The following is a 24,801-nucleotide window of genomic DNA, read 5'->3' as shown; positions in this document are numbered from 1 at the left end:
TGGACAGGGAAGCCTGTTGTGCCACAGTCAATAGGGTTGCAAAAAGTCAGACACGACAGCAATTGAATTGAACTGAAAGCTAAGTAAGTTCCAGTCAAACTGGAACAAGTTGTTCACCTTGGTCCCTGTTTTATATATCAGGAAACAGAGTTTAACAGCTTACCCAGAGATACTCAGTAATGAACAGGAGAGCCAAAATAAAAGCCATCAGGCAATCCTACCTTTAGACAAGTTTTCATAGCAGAGTTAGAATTACTTGAGGTACTTGTTTAAAACACCTTAGGATTTCAGGATCCTACCCTAAATTTATTGAATCAGACTCTGTAGAGAAGAAGAAGCCTGAGAATTTGTATTTCTCACATGTACCTATGTGATTCTTTATGATCAGATAAGCTTGGGAAGCATTGGTCTAATTTACAACTAACCCTCAGTTAAGTTTGATACTGAGTTCTCTGTAAACTCATCCATTTTGTGTTTTTGTTGGTATTTTTTATGTGTTAATATAAGTTCCTTTGTCTACACTTAACTTTGACTGGATTGATCTGAGAACAGTTCTAACCCTGAGCAAAGTGCGCTAATGGGGTAATAGGATGCCCCCTGAGGATCAAGTGATGAAAATAGTTTCTTGACTGCCAGGAACTAGCCAGGCATGCTGCAGGAAGAGGGAGAACCTATAACCACTGTTGAATTGTAGCCTGTTTTGTCCTAGTCAACGCTTTTAGAAGACCTGGAGCTCCCTAACCAGAAGGGGCAACATAGTGTTTCAGTCAAGAGTATGGATGTTCGTACCAGATTGCTTAGGATTGAATTGTAGAACTAGCAGCTACTAACTATGTAACCTTGGGTGAGTCCTTTAACCGCTCTCAACCTCATCTGTAAAATGGTTCTGATACTGCTGTGTCTCTCATAGGTTCCTTCTGAAAATAAGTATTTATAAAATGCATAAAACTATTTGGCACAAATAACTGCTTTGGAGAAAAAAAGAGACAAGCTAATGTTTCTAAACCGTTTCCATCTTTATATGGAGGTTAAGATATCATGGAAGTAGCATAATCATCATCAAAACTAATAGTGTAAGGGAGTAGAAGTGGGGTAGGGGTAAACAGATTGGGTTGTTAAATATTTTCCTGGAAAGGGATGTACAAACCTTAACATCAAAAGCAGGAGAAGGTTTTCCCATTGAGCCAGGCTTAATTTTCATTCCCTTAAAATTTCCACAGATTAGTACCTAGTTAAGAATAAAAAAGAGTAAAGTAGCATTACAAATAACTTATATCTATTCATTTATCCACCATGCATTCATTCAATAAATATTTATTTAGAGCTTACTATGAACCAGGCTCACATTAAAACATTTCCTGCTCTCAAGAATTATAGACAGACACTAATATAGTTAAAATATTAAGTAAATTTGTAACTACTAAAACATCCATATTTATGAAAACATTTATACTCATATTCACATGGTACTTGTTATGCTATTTCTATTTAATAAATTCATCGATTTTTGTTTTTATTTTATTTTTTGTATTTTAATTTTTGACCAGGTACTACTTTCTCATGGTTCATAAATTGAAGCAGTATATAAAGACAATGAAAAATTTATTTCAGTCTTTCACTTATCTGCCCTATCTTATTCCTCTCTTTCCTACATAACAATTTTTGTTATTTCATTTCCTCTAGAATTTCGTATTTCCATGAATTCTTTAGATAAACCTTTTTAGAGTGTTCTGTGAAGGAGTTGTCCAGCAAACTTAATATTTCAAGTAACAAGGAGCTCAGCATTTTCTATTTTTTCAGCAAAGCCCTAAGATATTTCCTTATTATACAAAGAGAAATCTTTTTATACATCTAGTATTTTTTTAATAAATTTATTTATTTTAACTGGAGGTTAATTACTTTACAATATTGTATTGGTTTTGCCATACATCAACGTGAATCCGCCACAGGTGTACACGTGTTCCCCATCCTGAACCCTCCTCCCTCCTCCCTCCCCATACCCTCCCTCTGGGTCGTCCCAGTGCACCAGCCCCAAGCATTCAGTATCATGCATCGAACCTGGACTGGCTATTCGTTTCATATATGATATTATACATAAATTTTTTAATGCCCTGGTCCTAGTCAATTTTATAGTGGCTTTCCTCAGTGAATGACTATGTAAACAATTGCATCTCTTACAGAGCTCTTTTGTAACCATCTTCCCTCATTTTTTTTTTAAAGAAACTGTTTCTTCTAATCACTCCATTCCCTCCCTATCCCTCAATCACAAAGCTACAATAAACAATTTGTTTTTTTTTTTTTAATTGAAGGATAATTTCCTTATAGTGTTGTGTTGGTTTCTTCCATACAACAATGCAAATCAGTCATAATTTTATATATATATATATATATATCCCCTCCCTCTTGAACCTCTCTCAACACACACCCCCATTCCACCCCTCTAGGTCATCCCAGAGCACCAGGCTGAACTCCCCGTGTTACATAGCAGCAGCTTCCCACTAGCTATTTTACACATGGTAGCACTTTGGTTTTTATTTATCTGGCTGAACTGAGTTCAGCCGTGTCTTTTCAGTGAAGTCTGTATACCGTTTCAGTCTGTCCATATCCTTCGTAGATATCCAGACCTGTCCTGTTTCTCCATTGTTCAGTCACTTCAGGGTTGATTGGTTCCCCAGCACTTACACAGTGCTTCAAGCTCTTGAACTTATAGCTTCTCAGAAAACAGATAAGGAGTTAAATTTAGGAGGAAAATGGATAAAAATGGAAATTAGGATTATTTCTAGTGAAATTTCAGTACAAAATGTTTTAGTTTTTCCCTTAACTTTCCTCTCTGATACAAAATAAACAATTTTATCATGAAACACCAAGTTTGTTTTTTCTTTTTCTCCATTTTATTGGTGGGGGGCGGAGGGAGGGGGAGGATTGGGGGTGGCGTGACTTTTTGCAAAGAAAAACCATGCCATCCCTAGGGAAGGTACCACATAATATTATGTTAAATCAGTGATAAAAAGCTTTCTAATTGGTTAAATTGATTGTGGAGCATTTATACAATAGAACACTATACAGTTGTTAAAAAAAAAAAAGAAGGAATGAAGATGCTCCTGGGTTGTACTATCCAATAGAATTTTTTGTTATGACAGAAATTTCTATACTGAGCTGTCCACTATTGTATCCTCTAGTCCTGTGTGACTATTGGGCACTTGAAACAAGACTAGTGTAACCAAGGCACTGAATTTTTTTTCATTGAAATATAATTGACTTATAATGTTATATTACTTTTTGATTTACAATGTTGTGATTTGATATTTGTACATATGGTGAAATGATTGCACAACAAGTCTAGTTAACATCTGTTACCCTACATAGTTACAAGACTATTTTTTCCTGTGATGAGAAGTTTTAAGATCTACTGTCTTAGCAACTTCGAATATGTAATACTTTGAATATGTAATAATGTATTATTAATTATAGTTTGGAGCTGAATTTTAATTTAATTAAAATGTAAATAACTATATGTGGCTGCTGCTGCTGCTGCTAAGTCACTTCAGTCGTGTTCAACTCTGTGCGACCCCATAGACGACAGCCCACCAGGCTGCCCCGTCCCTGGGATTCTCCGGGCAAGAACACTGGAGTGGGTTGCCATTTCCTTCTCCAGTGCATAAAAGTGGAAGTGAAGTCACCCAGTCATGTCCGATTCTTAGCGGCCCCATGGACTGCAGCCCACCAGGCCCCTCTGTCCATGGGATTTTCCTGGCAGGAGTACTGGAGTGGGGTGCCATTGCCTTCTCCTAGTGGTTACCAAATTGGACAGCACAGTTTCAGAATGTATTGTACGTGAAGAAAAGAAGGGGCAGAACTGCGTGCATATCATGTCTCATTTTAAAAGAGTGGAGAGAGAACATATGCATATTGGCTTGTGCAGGCATAAATCTCAGGGAGAAGGAGAACTAAAACTGAAGACAAGGTGTGGAGGAAGACTTTTCACTATATATTCTTACATACCTATTGAATTTTATGTCATGTGAATTGTTTCCTATTTAAAAATTAAATCAGTTTAAAAGTAGTGACCATGTAATACTTTCAAATGGAATCAGTAATAAAGTAAAAGACATTCATTTTCTTTCCTGTTTGCTGGGATAGGGTTTTGAATAAGGGTGATGTATATTTTCTCAGCTCTTGTAACAGACAAAGGATAAACACTGGGCTCAGAGCTATACATGTGGCTTGAACCATCTTTCCTCTCTCTGCTTGAGGGAACCCACGTTGGATATAGTAGTTATCATGTACAGAATATAAGCAAGAAGGACAAGGAAGAGAAAAGATTGCTAAATACCATACCTACTGATCTGGAGATATGTTTTTAGGCAGAGAGATCCTTTATTTTGTATCTTCCTCTTCCTTTCCTCTCTGCCCATAAGTGCCCATTTACCAACTTTACTTACCTGGCCTTATCATTCTGTACAAGCATTCTGTATGCAGTTGGTGCTGAACAGAAGACTGTGATGGGAAACTTGGAAAGTGTCTGCAATTTAGAAGAAGTGGTCTTACACAATTTTTAATAAGTACTTAAATACCTATGGTAGACATAGTAAAACTTAGACCATTATTTATTCTAATGTAAACACTCTAATGGGCTTCCCTTGTGGCTCAGTTAGTAAAGAATCCACCTGCAATGCCGTGGACCTGGGTTCGATCCCTGGGTTAGGAAGGTCCCCTGGAGAAGGGAAAGGCTACCCACTCCAGTATTCTGGCCTGGAGAATTCCATGGACTGTATAATACAGTTCATGGACTCGCAAAGAGTCGGAAACGGCTGAGTGACTTTCACACACACACAAACACTCTCACACCTTTCCTCTGTATATCTTTTCAAGCTTATTGATTTTCCATTGTGGAATACCTTAAATAACGTTATCTACTCTGATTTCTACAAGTTACTTTATTCACTAGTCCTGTCAGTAATAGTGCTAATTCACTTCTAAATATTGACCTCTTGTGCTCTGCCTTACTTGCAAGATGGAAGTTGGCTCAAACCGCGGCAAATAATGTGCAAATACACATGCTCCCTGGATCCACGGAGAAAAAACACTACTCCATGCAGATTTTGCCCAGCCTGTGTCAGAGGTATTCCACATGACATCCAAAGGGGTCAAATCCAGCCAGAACCTAGGTAAACAAAGAATCAGCTCAGTTTAGTTGCCCAGTCGTGTCCGACACTTTCCGACCCCATAGCCTGTAGCATGCCAGGCTTCTCTGTCCATCACCAGCTCCTGGAGCTTGCTCAAATTCATGTCCATCAAGTCAGTGATTTCATCCAAGCATTGATTCCTCTGTCATCCCCTTCTCCTCCTGCCCCCATCTTTCCCAGCATCGGGGTCTTTTCAATGATTCAGTTCTTCGCATCAGGTGGCCAAAGTATTGGAGTTTCAGCTTCAACATCAGTCCTTCCAATAATATTCAGGACTGTTTTCCTTCAGGATTGACTGGTTTGATCTCTTTGCAGTCCAAGGGACTCTCAAGAGTCTTCTCCAACTCCACATTTAAAAAGCATTAATTCTTTGGCACTCAGCTTTCTTTATAGTCCAACTCTCACATCCGTACATGACTACTGGAAAAACTATAACCTTGATTAGACAGACCTTTGTTGGCAAAGTAATGTCTCTGCTTTTTAATATGCTCTCTAGGTTGGTCATAGCTTATTTCCCAAGGAGCAAGCATCTTTTGATTTCATGGCTGCAGTCACCATCTGCAGTGATTTTGGAGCTCAAGAAAATAAAGTCTGTCACTGCTTCCATTGTTTCCCCATCAATTGGCCATGAAGTGATGGGACCAGATGTCATGATCTTAGTTTTTTTGAATGTTGAGTTTTAAGCCAACTGTTTCACTCTCCTCTTTCACTTTCATCAAGAGGCTTTTTACTTCTTCACTTTCTGCCATAAGGTGGTGTCATCTGTGTATCTGATTTTATTGATATTTCTCCCAACAATCTTGATCCCAGCTTGTGCTTCATCCAACCCAGCGTTTCTCAAGATGTACTCTGCATAAAAGTTAAATAAGCAGCGTGACAATATACAGCCTTGATCTACTTCTTTCCCAATTGGGAACCAGTCTGTTTTTCCATGTCCGGTTCTAACTGTTGCTTCTTGACCTGCATACAGATTTCTCAGGAGGCAGGTAAGGTGGTCTGGTATTCCCATCTCTTTAAGAATTTTCCACAGTTTGTGGTGATCCACACAGTCAAAGGCTTTGACATAGTCAATAAAGCAGAAGTAGATGTTTTTCTGGAGCTCTCTTGCTTTTTCGATGTTCCAATGGATGTTGGCAATTTGATCTCTGGTTCCTCTGCCTTTTCTAAAACCAGCTTGAACATCTGGAAGTTTTTGATCCACATATTGTTGAAGCCAGGCTTGGAGAATTTTGAGCATTACTCTGCTGGTGTGTGAGATGAGTGCAATTGTGCAGTAGTTTGAACATTCTTTGGCATTGCCTTTCTTAGGGATTGGAATGAAAACTGACCTTTTCCAGTCCTGTGGCCACTGCTGAGTTTTCCAAATTTTCTGGCATATTGAGTGCAGCAGCACTTTCACAGCATCATCTTTTAGGACTTGAAATAGCTCAACTGGAATTCCATCATCTCCACTAGCTTTGTTCGTAGTGATGTTTCCTAAGGCCCACTTGACTTTGCATTCCAGGATGTCTGGCTCTAGGCGACTGATCACACCATTGTGATTATCTGGGTTGTGAAAATCTTTTTTGTATAGTTCTTCTGTGTATTCTTTCCACCTCTTCTTAATATCTTATGCTTCTGTTAGGTCCATACTGTTTCTGTACTATTGTGCCCATCTTTACATGAAATGTTCCTTGGTATCTCTAATTTTCTTGAAGAGATCTCTAGTCTTTCCCATTCTGTTTTTTTCCTCTATTTCTTTGCATTGATCACTGAGGAAGGCTTTCTTATCTCTCCTTGCTATTCCTTGGAACTCTGCATCCAGATGGGTATATCTTACCTTTTCTTTTTGCCTTTAGCTTCTCTTCTTTTCTCAGCTATGTGTAAGGCCTCCTCAGACACCATTTTTTCTTTTTGCATTTCTCTTTTTGGGGGATGGTCTTGATCACTATCTCCTGTACAATGTCATGAACCTCTGTTCGTAGTTCTTCAGGCACTCTGTCTTTCAGATCTAATCCCTTGAATCTATTTGCCAATTCCACTGTATAATCGTAAGGGATTTGATTTAGGTCATATGTGAATGGTCTAGTGATTTTCCATACTTCCTTCAATTTAAATATAAATTTGGCAATAAGGAGTTCATGATCTGAGCCACAGTCAGCTCCCAATCTTTTTTTTTTTTTTGCTGACTGTATTTTCTGTGCTGTGCTTAGTCATGTCTGAATCTTTGCGATTCCATGGACTGTAGCCCACCAGGCTTTTCTGTCCATGGGATTCTCCTGAGAAGAATACTTGAGTGGGTTGTAATTTCATTCTCCAGGGGATCTTCCCAACCCAGGGATTGAACCCAGGTCTCCCACATTGCAGGCGGATTCTTTGCTGTTTGAGCCACTGACTGCACAAAGAATCGACTTGATAGATAAAACAAACTGTGGAAAATTCTTAAAGAGATGGGAATACCAGACTACCTTACCTGTCTCTTGACAAACCTGTATGTGGGTCAAGAAGCAACATTTAGAACTTTATTTAGACAATAAATAAATGACTAGTTCAAAATTGGGAAAGGAGCACAACAAGGCTGTATATTGTCACCCTGCTTATTTGCCTTATATGCAGAGTACATCACTGGAAATGTCAGGCTGGATGAATCACAAACTGAAATCAAGAATGTCTGGAGAAATATCATCAACCTCAGATATGTAAATGAAACCACACTAATGACAGAAAGTGAAGAGGAACTAAAGAGCCTCTTGATGAGGATGAAAGAGGAGAGTGAAAAAGCTGGCTTAAAGCTTAACATTTAAAAAATTAGGATCATGGCATCCAGTCCCATCACTTAGAAGGGAGAAAAGTGGAAGCAGTGACAGATTTTCTTTTCTTGGGCTCCAAAATCACTGTGGACAGTGACTGCAGCCATGAAATTAAAAGACACTTGCTCCTTGGAAGGAAAACTATTTGAAAGCTAGACAGCATAGTAAAAGAGAAGACATCACTTTGCTGACAAAAGGCCATATAGTCAAGGCTATTGTTTTTCCAGTAGTCATGTATGGATGTGAGAGCTGGACCATAAGGAAGGCAGAGCACCATAGAATTGATGGTTTCAATCTGTGGTGCTGGAGAAGACTCTTGAGAGACTCTTGGACAGCAGGAAGATCAAACCAGTCAATTCTAAAGGAAATCAACCCTGAATATTCATTGGAAGAACTTATGCTAAACCTGAAGCTCCAATACTCTGGCCTCCTGATACGAAGAGCAGACTCACTGGAGAACACCCTGATGCTGGGAAAGATTGAAGGCAAAAGGAGAAGAGGACAGCAGAGGATGAGATGGCTACATAGCATCACCAACTCAATGGATATGAATCTGAGCAAACTCTGGGAGATAGTGAAGGACAGGGAAGCATGGCATGCTGCAGTTCGTGGGGTCGCAAAGAGTTGGACACAACTTAGAAAGTGAACAACAACAACATATATACATTTGAGATATAAATATATATATATATATATATATACACACACACACTTGAGATATAGAGAGAGAGACTTAACTATATATATATATATATATATATATATATGGAAACAAATTTAAAATACAAATAAAGGAATCATCATTTTTGTAGCATTGACACTTCAAACTACAGTTCTGTGAAAATACCTTCCATTTATAGATAATCCCAAACCAAAACTGCTGTGGGTGTGTCCAGTCATTTTAGGATATCCACTTGTTCCACTGGTAAAGAAAATGGCCATCATCTCATTGTGTTTTGTCTTCACACAGGTGTGGTTGTCACTGGCATGTCTATGAAGGAAGAATTACAATGGTTGTATATATTAAACACAGTATCATAGACTGTTACCACAGAAAAGGATTTACTCAGACCTCTTCATCTCATTGATTAAGCCCCAGGGACTTATACTGAATTCCAAGGTAAAAGCCATCTCTCTCCATCTTTTAAGGTGCTTTCTGGAAACAAGCTAAACTTTGCCATCAATAGCCCATTTATAACAGGTTGACTTCATAGCTTTTTACTGTGTGATGAAGAAGAGTGAAAGCATTACAAAAAAACTCAAGAATTTTATCATACCTTCTACAGAATGAGTATTCTATGATCTTCTAATCATGTATATGTGAGGTAAAATGTGATTTTAAAAAAAATGAGTATGTTAATAGAAGTCATGTGTAATGGTATAAGGCAGGGGTCATTAAACTACAGGCCTATGGGCCAAGCATGGCCTGCCTTTTGTTTTCACAGATAAAGTTTTATTGCAACACAACTGTGTCCATTCTTTTACGTATTGCCTATGACTGCTTTCTACACTATGACAGTGAGTAGGTATGATAGAGACTACATGGCCTGCAAATCCTATATATTTATTATCCATCCCGTTTGTAAAAAACCATTTGCTGCCCCCTAAAAAGGATGGTTTTTCTGTTTCGCACAAGAGAATCTACATAGTTCTGAATATAGTAAGCAAAAAGACTGAAGAGGATCTATGTATCCACTTAGGGAAGGAAGGGTTTCAGTTAAAGAAAGAAAACATTTTGGTTCCAGATGATAATTGGGCTTTTATATATGTCATACATCAGGGCAGCTGAAAGGAAGTAAACTCTGTACATTTGAGGCTCTAAGAATCATACAGAATTTTATTAGGAAATATTGAGCTGAAAATGAATGAATCAGAAATATTCAGCTATGAGAACTATTTCTATTTTTAAATCCTAACATAGCTAAACCAAATGTTTAGGCTATGATTCCATAATTTTTTTCATTATAAAGCTAGTACCTATAACTGTGTACCTATCACTTCTATCACAAATATTATTGCTCATGAAACCTACGGAAGGTTTATTGTACCAATCTCTCAGAAGCAGTAAACCTAGCAGGTAATAGTGTGGGCTTAGAAGCTAGACTGCCTGAGTGTGAAATGCAGTTCTGCCAGATCCTAACATTTGACCTTATTTATCTGTCTAACCAGAGAATCCACCTGCAATGCAGAAGATGTGAGTTTGATCCCTGGGTCAGGAAAAACCCCTGGAGGAGGGAATGGCAACCCCACTCCAGTATTCTTGCCCAGAAAATCCCATCCATAGTGTCGCAAAGAGTTGGATATGACTGAAGTGACTGAGCATGAGTATCTGTATATTTAACAATTCCTACCCCATAGTTTGTTGTGATATTTAAATGAGTTAATATTGAGTTGGCCAAAAAGTTTGTTTGAGGTTTTCCATAATATATTATTGAAAAACTCTAATGAACTTTTTGGCCAACCCAATATATCTGAAGTGCAGTTTTTGGCACATAACCAATGCCATATAAGTGTTAGATATTATACAATTATAACACTATTTTTATTAGAACAGAATTTGGCTTTTGGTAAGAACTCAATAGAGAATCCACCTGCCAGTGCAGGAGACACAGGAGACATGGGTTCAATCCCTGCGTTGGGAAGATCCCCTGGAATAGGAAATGGCAATTTCAGTATTCCTCCTTGGAAAATGCCATGAACAGAGGAGCATGGTGGGCTACAGTCCATGGGGTCTCAAAGAGTGGGACACAACTGAACAACTGAGCATGTATGCACACAACAAATGTTAGCTATTTTAGAAGAGTCATAACAAGTCCCGGTGCGCTACAGTCCATGATGTCACAAAGAGTCGGACACAACTTAGCAACTAAACAATGACAAAGAACAAGTCCATAGTTGCAAACTTGCTCCAAAATCGTTGAGTAAAGGTAGGAAGCTCATTCTAGAGAGGGAGTTTGCTGCCACCCTAAAGCTAAGATAACCAATACTTGACAAAAAGTTCCAAGTGACCCTTAGAAGCACCCCATATCAGGGCTTGAATATCTGTGTAATAGTTTTATTAATTGCATCTATTAAGTATTCTTCTTACTATAACCTGATAGAAATGTCACTGTCAGCAAGGGAATAATACAACATCCACAGAAGGATTGATTCTGATTAGTTCCTATGGGAAATGATAATAGCTCTGTGATTGATGCTGTGATGCACCTCCTAGATCCTGCTGCAGAGTTTTAGGACATGCTTCCCTTCAGGTGCTGAGATCCCTCTTCAGATATTGCCTTGGCTGAAGATAGCTGCCTTGCTCAAGGTCATGCCTCCTTCTAAAGACAATTTGTACCCAGTTACTGATTAACAGAAGAACTGTACAAAAAAGATCTTCACGACCCAGATAATCACGATGGTGTGATCACTGACCTAGAGCTGGACATCCTGGAATGTGAAGTCAAGTGGGCCTTAGAAAGCATCACTACAAACAAAGCTAGTGGAGGTGATAGAATTCCAGTTGAGCCATTCCAAATCCTGAAAGATGATGCTGTGAAAGTGCTGCACTCAATATGCCAGCACATTTGGAAAACTCAGCAGTGGCCACAGGACTGGAAAAGGTGAGTTTTCATTCCAATCTCAAAGAAAGGCAATGCCAAAGAATGCTCAAACTACCACACAATTACACTCATCTCACATGCTAGTAAAGTAATGCTCAAAATTCTTGAAGCCAGGCTTCAGCAATATGTGAACCGTGAACTTCCTGATGTTCAAGCTGGTTTTAGAAAAGGCAGAGGAACCAGAGATCAAATTGCCAACATCCACTGGATCATGGAAAAAGCAAGAGAGTTCCAGAAAAACATCTCTTTCTGCTTTATTGACTATGCCAAAGCCTTTGACTTTGTGGATCACAATAAACCTTGGAAAATTCTTCAAGAGATGGGAATACCAGACCACCTGATCTGCCTCTTGAGAAATTTGTATGCAGGTCAGGAAGCAACAGTTAGAACTGGACATGGAACAACAGACTGGTTCCAAATAGGAAAAGGAGTTCATCAAGGCTCTATATTGTCACCCTGTTTATTTAACTTATATGCAGAGTACATGATGAGAAAGGCTGGACTGGAAGAAACACAAGCTGGAATCAAGATTGCCGGGAGAAATATCAATAACCTCAGATATGCAGATGACACCACCCTTATGGCAGAAAGTGAAGAGGAACATAAAAGCCTCTTGATGAAAGTGGAAGTGGAGAGTGGAAAAGTTGGCTTAAAGCTCAACATTCAGAAAACAAAGATCATGGCATCTGGTCCCATCACTTCATGGGAAATAGATGGGGAAAGAGTGTCAGACTTTATTTTTCTGGGCTCCAAAATCACTGCAGATGGTGACTGCAGCCATGAAATTAAAAGACACTTACTCCTTGGAAAGAAAGTTACGACCAACCTAGATAGCATATTCAAAAGCAGAGACATTACTTTGCCAACAAAGGTTCGTCTAGTCAAGGCTATGGTTTTTCCTGTGGTCATGTATGGATGTGAGAGTTGGACTGTGAAGAAGGCTGAGCACTGAAGAATTGATGCTTTTGAAGTGTGGTGTTGGAGAAGACTCTTGAGAGTCCCTTGGACTGCAAGGAGATCCAACCAATCCACTCGAAGGAAATCAGCCCTGGGATCTCTTTGGAAGGAATGATGTTCAAGCTGAAATTCCAGTACTTTGGCCACCTCATGCGAAGAGTTGACTCATTGGAAAAGACTCTGATGCTGGGAGGGATTGGGGGCAAGAGGAGAAGGGGACAACAGAGGATGAGATGGCTGGATGGCATCACTGACTCGATGGATGTGAGTCTGAGTGAACTCCGGGAGTTGGTGATGGACAGGGAGGCCTGGCGTGCTGCAATGCATGGGGTTGCAAAGAGTCAGACATGACTGAGCGACTGATCTGATCTGATCTGATCTGATTGGACCTCTTGCTTTAGCTGGACATAGCTTTGAAGGGCTATCTAAACTCCAGTGATCCCCATAGGTTGACTGATGGCTTTTTTGAAGTATGTGGATGATAAATTTCAACAGCTGCCCAATCCCACATTGTTCCCTTTTCTTCACAGGTATTGTTTCTAAGATAACTTCTTAATTCACTTACACAACTAATGTCTGTCTTATGGTGTGCTTCCTTGAGATCCCAACCTGTGAAAAACACCACCAGTTCCTTGCCTCAGAGCTTTGCACTATAATCACCAGTTGTTCCCTTTGTCTATTATTTTAATTTTCATTTTTCTGGTTAATCCAGGGTTGACTATCTTATCAATGTTGTGTTTCTTTTTGGAAAACTGTTCTACAACAATTATGGTTACTCACTTCATCATCTCCTTTAGGTTCTCCCAACCCTCTCTGGGGCTCTGAGACACAATTAGTTTGGAGTGCAGATTTTCACATTTAGATGCAACAGCATCAACTGCTGGAGCTAAAACTTCATTGGTAATAATGCACTTTGCTTTTGAAGATTGTAGTCGGTAGAGGATGTCTTTTTGGGTCATCTGAGTGGTTCCTGGAATTAGAACTGTCCCTAAAAGAGAAGAAAATAAAGTATTTAGAAAGGATTTCCTTCATCATGTTAATTAAGGTAGTATAGATAACCCATGTATATTCGGTGTTTCTCAGGGTGCTGCTGCTACTGCTGCAGAGTCGCTTCAGTCGTGTCTGACTCTGTGCGACCCCATAGACGGCAGCCCACCAGGCTCCCCGTCCCTGGGATTCTTCAGGCAAGACCACTGGAGTGGGTTGCCATTTCCTTCTCAGGGTGAGTTAGTCAATTTTCCAGGCAGGATATCTATTTGTCTTCCTTTCATTGCTATACTTTTGCCTTTAAAGGAATCTCAAAGTCTAGGACCCTTTTGATCTAACATGAAAGGATGTTAAATCCTGGATAATTAATTATTTTCTATCTGGAGACCATTCATAACATTTAACTTGAAGAGGGTTTTGAATTGAAAAGTAATATTCAGTTCAGTTCAGTGACTCAGTCATGTCCGACTCTTTGCAACCCCATGAATCACAGCACGCCAGGCCTCCCTGTCCATCACCAACTCCCGGAGTTCACCCAGACTCACGTCCATCGAGTCAGTGATGCCATCCAGCCATCTCATCCTCTGTCGTCCCCTTCTCCTCTTGCCCCCAATCCCTCCCAGCATCAGAGTCTTTTCCAATGAGTCAACTCTTCGCATGAGGTGGTCAAAGTATTGGAGCTTCAGCTTTAGCATCATTCCTTCTAAAGAAATCCCAGGGCTGATCTCCTTCAGAATGGACTGGTTGGATCTCCTTGCAGTCCAAGGGACTCTCAAGAGTCTTCTCCAACACCACAGTTTAAAAGCATCAATTCTTCGGCGCTCAGCCTTCTTCACAGTCCAACTCTCACATCCATACATGACCATAGGAAAAACCATAGCCTTAACTAGATGGACCTTTGTACGTTTATTGAGTACTTGGAGTGTTAGGTGCTGTGTAAGTGTTTGTATATTCTAACATTTAATCTCTACCAAAAACACAAATGTTATTGTTAACTAGAAAATACACAACATAAAAGTTGAGAATTTTGTTTTATTGGGAGGACTTTCTGAGGGCTTTCTCTGATAGCTCTGAGGGACTGCTCTGAAGGGTGAAGGGAGAAGCCAGGATATACACGAGGGTTTGCAACAAAAACCAGGAAGTTGAAACATCAAAAGATTATAATCAATTAGTGCTTTTCTGTGTATGGGAAGATGCAAGAGTCTAGGCTCACTGATCTCATTCCTTTGATATGCACCTTAACTATCTAGGGCTAATCTGTTCTTTTTCAACCTGAGTTCCCTCAGGGCTCATCTCTGGAGGCAGCTGATGGCTTGATGGCCCTAACATCCTTTGTTTGCTAATATGGCAGGCAGCATTCTTAGTCCACCCTATAAATAATTTGCCTGAATCACTGAAGTAGCAGGGGCAGTGCATGGACTGAACACTGCAGCCTGACTTAAGCTGTAATTTAACCACCTTGGTTCAGTGCATCTTTTGTTGTTGTTCTGTTGCTAAGTCGTGTCCAACTCTTTTCAACCCCATGAACTGCAGCACACTAGGGTTTTCTATCCATCACTATCTCCCTGAAATTGCTCAAAAGTTATGTCCACTAAGTCAGTGATGCCATCCAACTTCTCATCCTCTGTCTCCCCCTTCTCTTGCCCTCAGTTTTATCCAGCATCAGGGTCTTTTCCAGAGAGTCAACTCTTCGCATCAGGTGGCCAAGTGCCTCTTAAAACATACATTAATTTTATAATTTATCCAAGGAGAAGGATTGAGGCATTCATCTTTTTTGTGCTTCTGTTCCCATCTGCTATAAATTGTACTGTAAGGTACAGTATAGTAGTCAAGAATGTGTCCTAGAGACAGATACTCTTAAAGCTTGGTCTTGAACAAGACTACTTCACCTCTGAGAGTCTCAGATTCTGCATCTGTAGAATGGGGATTATAATAACACTACCTTCTTTATAGGATTATTAAGGATTAAATGAGTTAAATTTTTTTAATGAGGTAAATTGGAAGTGGTCAAACAGGAGATGGCAAGAGTGAATGTCCACATTTTAGGAATCACTGAACTAAAATGGCACCTGACCCACCTCTTGAGACACCCATATGCAGGTCAGGAAGCAACAGTTAGAACTGGACATGGAACACCAGACTGGTTCCAAATAGGAAAAGGAGTACATCAAGGCTGTATATTGTCACCCTGCTTCTTTAACTTCTATGCAGAGTACATCATGAGAAACGCTGGGCTGGAAGAAACACAAGCTGGAATCAAGATTGCTGGGAGAAATATCAATAACCTCAGATATGCAGATGCCACCACCCTTATGGCAGAAAGTGAAGAGGAACTCAAAAGCCTCTTGATGAAAGTGAAAGTGGAGAGTGAAAAAGTTGGCTTAAAGCTCAACATTCAGAAAACGAAGATCATGGCATCTGGTCCCATCACTTCATAGGAAATAGATGGGAAAACAGTGGAAACAGTGTCAGACTTTATTTTTTTGGGCTCCAAAATCACTGCAGATGGTGATTGCAGCCATGAAATTAAAAGACGCTTACTCCTTGGAAAGAAAGTTATGACCAACCTAGATAGCATATTCAAAAGCAGAGACATTACTTTGCCAACAAAGGTCCGTCTAGTCAAGGCTATGGTTTTTCCAGTGGTCATGTATGGATATGAGAGTTGGACTGTGAAGAAAACTGAGTGCCAAAGAATTGATGCTTTTGAACTGTGGTGTTGGAGAAGACTCTTGAGAGTCCCTTGGACTGCAAGGAGATCCAACCAGTCCATGCTAAAGGAGATCAGCCCTGGGATTTATATGGAAGGAATGATGCTAAATCTGAAACTCCAATACTTTGACCACCTCATGCGAAGAGTTGACTCATTGGAAAAGACTCTCATGCTGGGAGGGATTGGGGGCAGGAGGAAAAGGGGACAACAGAGGATGAGATGGCTGGATGGCATCACTGACTTGATGGACGTGAGTTTGAGTGAACTCTGGGAGATGGTGATGGACAGGGAGGCCTGGCGTGCTGCAATGCATGGGGTGGCAAAGAGTCTGACACAACTGAGCGACTGAACTGAACTGAACTGAACAGAGTACATCATGCAAAATGCAGGGCTGGATGAAGCACAAGCTGGAATGAAGATTTCCAGGAGAAATATCAATAACTTCAGACATGCAGATGACACCACTCTTATGGCAGAAAGTGAAGAGGAACTAAACAGCCTCTTGATGAAAGTGAAAGAGGAGCATGAAAAAGCTGGCTTAAAACTCAACATTCAAAAAACTAAGATCGTGGATCTGGTCCCATCACTTCATGGCAAATAGATGGGAAAACAATGGAAACAGTGACAGACTTTATTTTATTGGGCTCCAAAATCACTACGGACAATGACTGCAGCCATGAGATCAAAAGATGCTTGCTCCTTGGAAGAAAAGTTATGACCAACCTAGACAGCATATTAAAAAACAGAGCCATTACTTTGCCGACAAAGGTCTATCTAGTCAAAGCTATGGTTTTTTCCAGTAGTCATGTTTGGATGTGCGAGTTGGACTATAAAGAAAGCTGAGGGTCAAAGAATTGATTTATTTAAACTGTGGTGTTGGAGAAGACTCTTGAGAGTCCCTTGGACTGCAGGGAAATCTAACCAGTCAATCCTAAAGGAAGTCAGTCCTGAATATTCACTGGAAAGACTAGTGCTAAAGCTGAAACTCCAATACTTTGGCCACCTGATGCAAAGAATTGGCTCATTTCAAAAGACTCTGATGCTGGAAAAGATTGAAGGCAGGAGGAGAAGGGAATGACAGTGGATGAGATGGTTGGATCGCATCACCGAGTCGATGGACATGAGTTGAGCAAGCTCTGGGAGTTGGTGATGGACAGGGAATCTTGGCATGCTGCAGTCCATGGGGTTGCAAAAAGTTGGACACTACTGAGGGACTGTAGTGAGCTGAAGGGTGTTCCCTGGAATAGCAGCATCTACATCACTTGGGAGCTTGTTAGAAATGCAGGATCTCAGGATTCTCCCAGGCTTCTTGGATCAGAATCTGCATTTTAACAAGAACCCAGTGATTCATATGCATATCAAGGTTTGAGAAAGTGAATTAGATGATTTTTTAAATTCCAGTAACATTGGTTTATAACATATGTTTTGTGTACACATTTTAATTTGACTTAAAAATTATAATTTGACTAATAATTGTAAATTTACTTATAATTTGACTTACATATTGACAACATTAGAATTTAACTTATAACCAAAGACTAGTTTCCATGCTCATCTTACCTCCTTTACCCATTTCTCCCACCCCAGACCCCTTGCCCTTTGTAATCACTATTTTGTTGTCTGAGTTTGTTTTTGTTATTTTATTTTTGTTTATTTTGTTTTATTATTTGTTTTGTATTCTACATATGAGTGAAATCATATTGTATTTGTCTTTTTTGTCTGCCTTATTTCACAACTTTGCCTTATGGACTCTCAAGGTCCATCCATGTTGTTGCAAGGGCAAGATTTCATTCCTTTTTATGGCTGAGTAGTATTCCATTGTGTGTGTGTGTGTGTGTGTGTGTGTGTGTGTGTGTGTGTTTAGTTCTAAATTTTTTGAAGAATTTGCATACTTTTTTCCACAGTGACTGCACCAATTTACAGTCTCACCAACAGTGTATGAGGGTTCCTTTTTCTTCACATCCTCTCTGTTATTCCTTGTTTTTTTGACGATAGTTATTCTAATAGATGTGAAGTGATATTGTGGTTTTGATTTGCAATTACCTGATAATTCATGCTGATGAACAACTTTTCATACAGGTGTTGAACATCATATATATTCTTTTGAAAAATGTCTATTCAGATCCTCTGCCCATTTTTTAACTGGGTTGTTTGTTGTTGAGTTTCATGAGTTAACTTTTTTTTTTCGATGGTTTTGGCCATGCTGTGCAGCATGTGTGATCCCCCAACCAGGGATCAAACTCATGCCCCCTGCAATGGAAACACAGAGTCCTTCAATAGACCACAGGGAAGTTCCATGAGTTAATATATTTTGGATATTAACCTTTTATCAGATCTGATTTGCAAACATCTCCCATTTGGTAGGTTTTCTTTTTTGTTTTGTTGATGGTTTTCTTTGCAGTGCAGAGCTTTTTATTTTGATGTAGCCTTGTTTTTTTAATTTAGCTTTTGCTTCCCTTGCCTGAGGAGACATATCCAGAAAGATATTGCTAAGAAAAATGTCAACAAGCATACTGTCTATATTTTCTTCTAGGAGTTTTATGGTTTTAGTTTTTACATTCATGTCTTTAATCCATTTTGAGTTGGTTTTTATGAATGGTGTAAGATAATGGTCTAGTTTCATTCGTTTGAATCTTTAGGGTTTTCAATGTATAAAATCATGTCGTCTACAAATAATGACAATTTTACTTCTTTCTTTCCAATTTAGATGTGTTTCGTTTCTTTTTTTGCCTAATTGTTGTCACTAGGAGTTTTAGCACTATGTTGAGTAAGAGTGGTAAGATTGGGTACTCTTGTCTTGTTCATGATCTTAGAGGGGTAGCTTTCAGTTTTTCACCAGTATTATGTTAGCTGTGGGTTTGTCATAAACGGCCTTTTGAGGTACATTTGTTCTTTCCCCTTTTTGAGATTTTTATCATAAATAAGTGTTGATTTTATCAAATGCTTTTCCTGCATCTGCATCTATTGACATGATCATATGATTTTTTTTTTTTTTTTTTTTTACTTTTTCTTTTTTGGCTATGCCCTGTGGCTCTTGGGATCTTAGTTCCCTGACCAAGGATTGAACCTAGGCTCTTGGCAGTGAGCAAGTAGAGTCCAAACTACTGGATCGCCTGGTAATTCTCGATTATATGATTTTTATTCTTCACTTTGTTAATGTGGTGTATTACATTGATTTATTTGCAGATGTTGAATCATCCTTGCATACCTGGAATAAATCCCACTTGATCCTGGTGTGTGATCCTTTTAATGCATTTTTGTATTTGGTTCACTAATGTTTTGTTGAGGATTTTTGCATGTATATTCATCAGAGACATTGGCCTGTAATTTTCTTTTTGTGTATTTTCATTGTTTGATTTTGTAATCAGGGTAATGATGGCCTTGTAAAATGAGTTAGGGAAGCATTCCCTCCTTTTCAATTTTTTTGAAATAGTTTAAGAAGTGCATGTGTGTGTGCTAAGTTGCTTCAGTTATGTCCAACTCTTTGCAGCCTTATGGATTGTAGCCTGCCAGGCTCCTCTGTCCATGGGGTTCTCTAGGCAAGAATACTGGAGTGGGTTTCCATGCCCTCCTCCGGGGGATCTTCCCAACCCATGAATCAAACCTGCATCTCTTAAGTCTCCTGCATTGGCAGGCAGGTTCTTTACCACTAGTGCCTCCTGGGAAGCCCCATAGTTTGAGAAGGATAGCTACTAAATCTCTGAATGTTTGATAGAATTCACCTGTGAAGCTGTCTGCTAGAGGACTTTTATTTTGGGGAAGATTTTCGATTAATGTTTCAATCTCCTTACTAGTAATCAGTCAATTCAGATTTTCTATATCTTCATTCTTTAGTCATGGAAGATTGTAGGATTCTAGGGATTTATTCGTTTATTTTAGGTTGTCTAATGTGTTGGTGTATAGCAGTAGACTTCATAGTAGACATAATCCTTTGTATTTCTATTGTATCCATTGTAATTTACCCTCTTTTGTTTCTAATTTTATTTATCTGAGCCTTCTATTTTTTCAGAGAGTCTAGCTAAAGGTTTGTCACATTTATCCTTTCAAAGAACCAGCTCTTAGTTGCATTGATCTTTTCCATTGTCTTTTAAGTCTCTATTTCATTTGTCTCTGCTCTAATTTTTATTATTATTTTATTATCATTTCCTTTCTCATACAGATTTTGGGCTTGCTTTGTTCTTTCTTTTTTTCTTTTTCTTCTTTTTTTCTAGCTCCTTTAGGCATAAGGTTTAGATTATTTGAGGTTTTTCTTATTTCTTGAGGTAGGCCTACATGATTCACTCTTAGTACCACTTTTGCTGCATCCCATAGATTTTGGTATATCATCTTTTTCTTTTCATTTGTCTTTAGGTATTTTAAATTTTCTCCTTTGATTTCTTCATTGAGCCAATAGTTTTTAAGTTGCATGTTTAGTTTTCACATATATACGATTTTTCCAGATTTCCTATAGTTGATTTCTAGTTTCATTTTATTGTGGTCAAAAAAGATGCTTAATATGGTTTTAATCTTCTTGATTGTATTGAGACTTGCTTTATGACCTAACATGTGATTTATCCTGGAGAATGTTCCAGGTGCACTTCAGAAAAATGTGTATTCCATTGCACTGGATGGGCTATGCTATATTCATATAAATCTATTAAGGTTATCTGGTCTGATGTTTCATTTAAAGTTAATGTTTTCTTATTGACACTCTGTCTGAATGATCTGTCCATTGATGTAAGTGAGGCATTAAAGTAGTCTTCCACTATTATGCTCCTGTCAGTTTCTCCATGTAGGTCTTTATATGTTTTGCTACTCCTGTGTTAAATGTGTATGTATATAGATACATACAGATAGATAGACAGACAAACAGATAGATAAATATAGATCTATAGATACATAGATAGATATAAATTATTTGTGTCTTCTTGAGGGATTGTTCCCTTTGTCATTATATGATGTCCACCTTTATCTCTTCTGGCTTTATATCTTTTGGCTTGAAAGTCTGTTTTCTCTGATATGAGTATGACTACACCTACTTTCTTTTGGCTGCCATTTGCTTGGAGTATCATCTAACATCCCTTCAATTTGAGGCTATTTTTGACCTTAGAGCTGAGAGAAGTTTCCTGGAGGAGGTATAGAGTTGGGTCTTATTTTTAATCCATCCAGTTACTCTTTTTTTTTTTTTTTTTTTTTACTTAATTTTACTTATTTTTTTTAATTAAGAAAATTGTTAAAGTTTTTACCAATCAATCTACATTTAGGGTAATTATTGATAAATGAGGATTTAGTACTGCCATTTATCTTTGTTTTCTGGTTGCACTATATCTCAGTAGTCCTTTTACTACCAATAACGTCTTGTCTTCACTGGGGGGTTTCCCTGATAGCTCAGTTGGTAAAGAATCCTCCTGCAATGCAGGAGACCCTGATTTGATCCCTGGGTCAGGAAGATCTGCTGGAGAAAGGGATAGGCTACCCACTCCAGTATTCTGGCCTGAAAAATTCCATGGACTGTATAGTCGATAGAGTTGCAAAGAGTCGGACACGACTAAGAGATTTACACTTTCACTTTCTCTTCATTTAGTTATATAGTCTGTCTCCTTTCTCTCTTCCCCTTTTATGTTTCTATTGTCTCAAATTATTTTGTTGTTTCAAAATTATCTTTTTGTGTTGTGAGGTTATTATCAAATTGAAGTAACTGTAGTTATTTTTTATTGCTTTCCTCCATTAACCTTTATGCTATAATTGTTTAACAACCTATTCTAATGTACAGTTGCAATTTTCTGATTCTATTACCTTCCTCAAGGTTTTGTGTACTTCTGCCCTTTTGTTTTTGGTAGAAGAGCCTTTCAACATTTCTTGTTTAAATTAAAGTTTAGTTAATTTACAATATTACATTAGTTTCATGTGTACAGCATAATAATTCAGTATTTTTGCAGATTATACTCCTTTATGTTATTACAGATAATGGCTATAATTCCCTGTGCTTTACAGTATATCCTTATAGCTTGTGTATTTTATACATTATAGTTTGTATCTGTTAATCTCATGCCCCTAATCTGTCCCTCCCTCTCTGTTTTCTATCTGTGAATCTGTTTCTATTTTGCATACACATTCATTTGTGTTATTTTTAGATTCCACATATAAGTGATAACATATAGTATTTGTTTTTCTATGTCTGACTTATTTCACTAAGCATAATATTCTCTAGGTCCATCTATGTGGCTGCAAATAGCAAAATTTTATTCTTTTTAATGACTGAATAATATTCCATTATATATCTCACATCTTCTTTATCCAGTTATCTATTGGTGGGCACTTGGGTTGCTTCCATATCTTCCATGACTTTGTAAATTGTGTTGCTATTAACATTAGGGTGCATGTATCTTTTTTCTGAATTAGTGTTTTCATTTTTTCCAGATATATACCCAGGAATGGAATTGCTGGGTCATCTGATAGTTCTATTTTTAGTTTTTGAGGAACCTCCATACTGTGGCTGTACCAATCTGAGCTCCCACTAACAGTGTACAAGGGTTCCCCTTTCTCCATATCCTCTCCATTTGTTATCTGTAGGCTTTTTGATGATAGATATTCTGATAAGTATGAGGTTATATCTAGTAGTTTTGTTTTATAGTTTTCTAATAATTAGTAATGTTGTGTGTCTTTTCTGTGTCTGTTGGACATTTGGAACTGGCACTGTTCCATTTGAATGTGTGTTTTCCTTCTTCCTGCACCAGACCTTTGCCCCAAAGGTCGGAAGTGATAAAGGAAGTAGGGCTTGTGTGTCTAGAGGTCCAGTGTTCTGTCTATGTAGGTGTCTGGGGCTCCACTTAGATGTAGCCTATTGTCATGTCTTTTCCTGGGTTGTGGTTTCCCTATATCTAGTGCCATGCTGTGGTGTGGAATGAGCAGGAACTGGTCACCTTGGACTGGGGTGCACAGTGAGGTGGTCTCAGAAAACCTGGTAACCCCTAGGTTACCCCTAGGGCAGACCTCTCTCTTCCCTGCCCAGGGACAAACCAGCATCTGTGTGCTCCTCACGAGAGGAATCTAAGCTTCTCCAGCCTTTCTATCTGTACCAATAGTTCTCCAAGCGGCTAGTGGGTATTGCCTCCTCCACATAGGTCCCCAGGGCTGAGATGCCCAGTCTATGACTTGACCTGCTCACTCCCTAGGGCAGGTGTCCACCCAAGAAATCTCCTTTTTCCTCTAAGTTCCCTCCCAGGAGCACAGGTCCCAACTCAATCACTTTTATTCCCACCCTATCCTTTTATATGTATGTCTTTCTTATAGCCTTGGTTGTACAGAAGTCCTGCCAGTTTCCAATTCGTTTTCAGTGAGAATTTTCCACAAGTAAATGTATTTTTGATGTGTTCATGGAGGATATTACTGCCATGTACTCTTTGCCATCTTCAAGAAGCCCTCAACATTTCCTGTAAGGCAGGTGTAGAGGTGATGAACTCCCTCAGCTGTAGTTTTTGTGCAGAAGCCTCCTTATGTTTCCTAATGGAATCAAATAGATCTCTTAGAAATTCTGCATTAAAAAAAATAAAACTTAGTTATCCTTTCTGGTCTGGATCATTTCTAGACTTCTGAAGTCATGCTTGCTAATTCTTTCTTCTTTATGGTCTGCTCTATTTCCAGTGCTTTCTATTGCATTATTTATATCATTTATTGAGTTCTTTGGCTCTAGAAATTCTGTTTGTATCTCTTTTAGAGATCCAACCTTTTGGTAAAATATTCCTTCTGTTTTTATTCTATTTTATTCCTGAGCTCCTTGAAATGACTTTCTGAGTTTTCTTGTGCTTATTGACAGCTATTTTGAATTCTGTATCTGATTGCAATCTTCCATGAGTTTAAGTTTGGTTTCTGGAGAAGTGTCACTTTCTTTTTGTGATACCTTATTACTGTGGTTTTTCACAGTGCTCGTTATCTTGTTCCTCTGCCCACACATTTGAAGGAGTGAATATCTTTCTTATTAGGTAAAATTGTTGTGTGTGTATGTGTGCTCAAACATATCAAACTCTTTGCAACCCATGGACAGCAACCTACTGGGCTCCTCTGTCCATGGAATTTTCTAGGCAAGAATACTGGAGTTCGTTGCCATTTCTTACTCCAGGGGATCTTCCTGACCCAGGAACTGAACCAGCATCTCTTGTGTCTCCTGAATTGGCAGGCAGATTCTTAACTACTAGGGGCCACCTGGGAAGATTTGTTTATTTTGATTCTAAAAATTCAATACATTGGTAATTAGAGGACCTTCTTTTGTTTTCCAGCAGGTGGCACCACAACACGAGTCTTTGTTTTCCCTAACCTGACCAGCCTCTGACAGTACTATGGAATCAGTATTTTCCACCCTTCATTACCTCTGTCAGGGGTGTGCCTGGAGCCCTCATTGTCACTGCTTGTGCCTTTGGAGTCTTTGGTGCCTTCTGCTGCAAGCGTTGCTGTTGTTGCTCATGTCACCGCTGGGTGCACCATGATGGCAGGCACCTCTGCTGCATCTGGGGTTGTTGTGGCTGTCAGGTTTGCAGGCCCTGCTGCCTTGTGCAGGGGTGCTGGAGCCTTAAGCACACCTGTACCTGGTA

General features: G+C 39.0%; 1 protein-coding gene across 1 annotated transcript in view; it reads right to left on the bottom strand.

The window, feature by feature from the left end:
* The window catches only part of ACSM3 (acyl-CoA synthetase medium chain family member 3), a 56,435-nt gene that overhangs the window by 12,387 nt on the left and 19,247 nt on the right, over nt 1–24,801 (bottom strand). The window contains exons 4-9 of the mRNA XM_002697986.7: nt 13,315–13,522; nt 8,823–8,966; nt 5,008–5,164; nt 4,443–4,522; nt 2,587–2,710; nt 1,148–1,228 (exon numbers count right to left, since the gene is read on the bottom strand). Coding sequence (XP_002698032.1) covers nt 1,148–1,228; nt 2,587–2,710; nt 4,443–4,522; nt 5,008–5,164; nt 8,823–8,966; nt 13,315–13,522 — 794 coding nt within the window. The remainder of the gene's footprint in view (nt 1–1,147; nt 1,229–2,586; nt 2,711–4,442; nt 4,523–5,007; nt 5,165–8,822; nt 8,967–13,314; nt 13,523–24,801) is intronic.

Source organism: Bos taurus, chromosome 25, assembly GCF_002263795.3.
Source record: "Bos taurus isolate L1 Dominette 01449 registration number 42190680 breed Hereford chromosome 25, ARS-UCD2.0, whole genome shotgun sequence".
NCBI classification, from domain to species: Eukaryota; Metazoa; Chordata; class Mammalia; order Artiodactyla; family Bovidae; genus Bos; species Bos taurus.
Note: the sequence above shows the minus strand (reverse complement) of the source record. Positions and strands in the feature narration are given on the sequence as shown.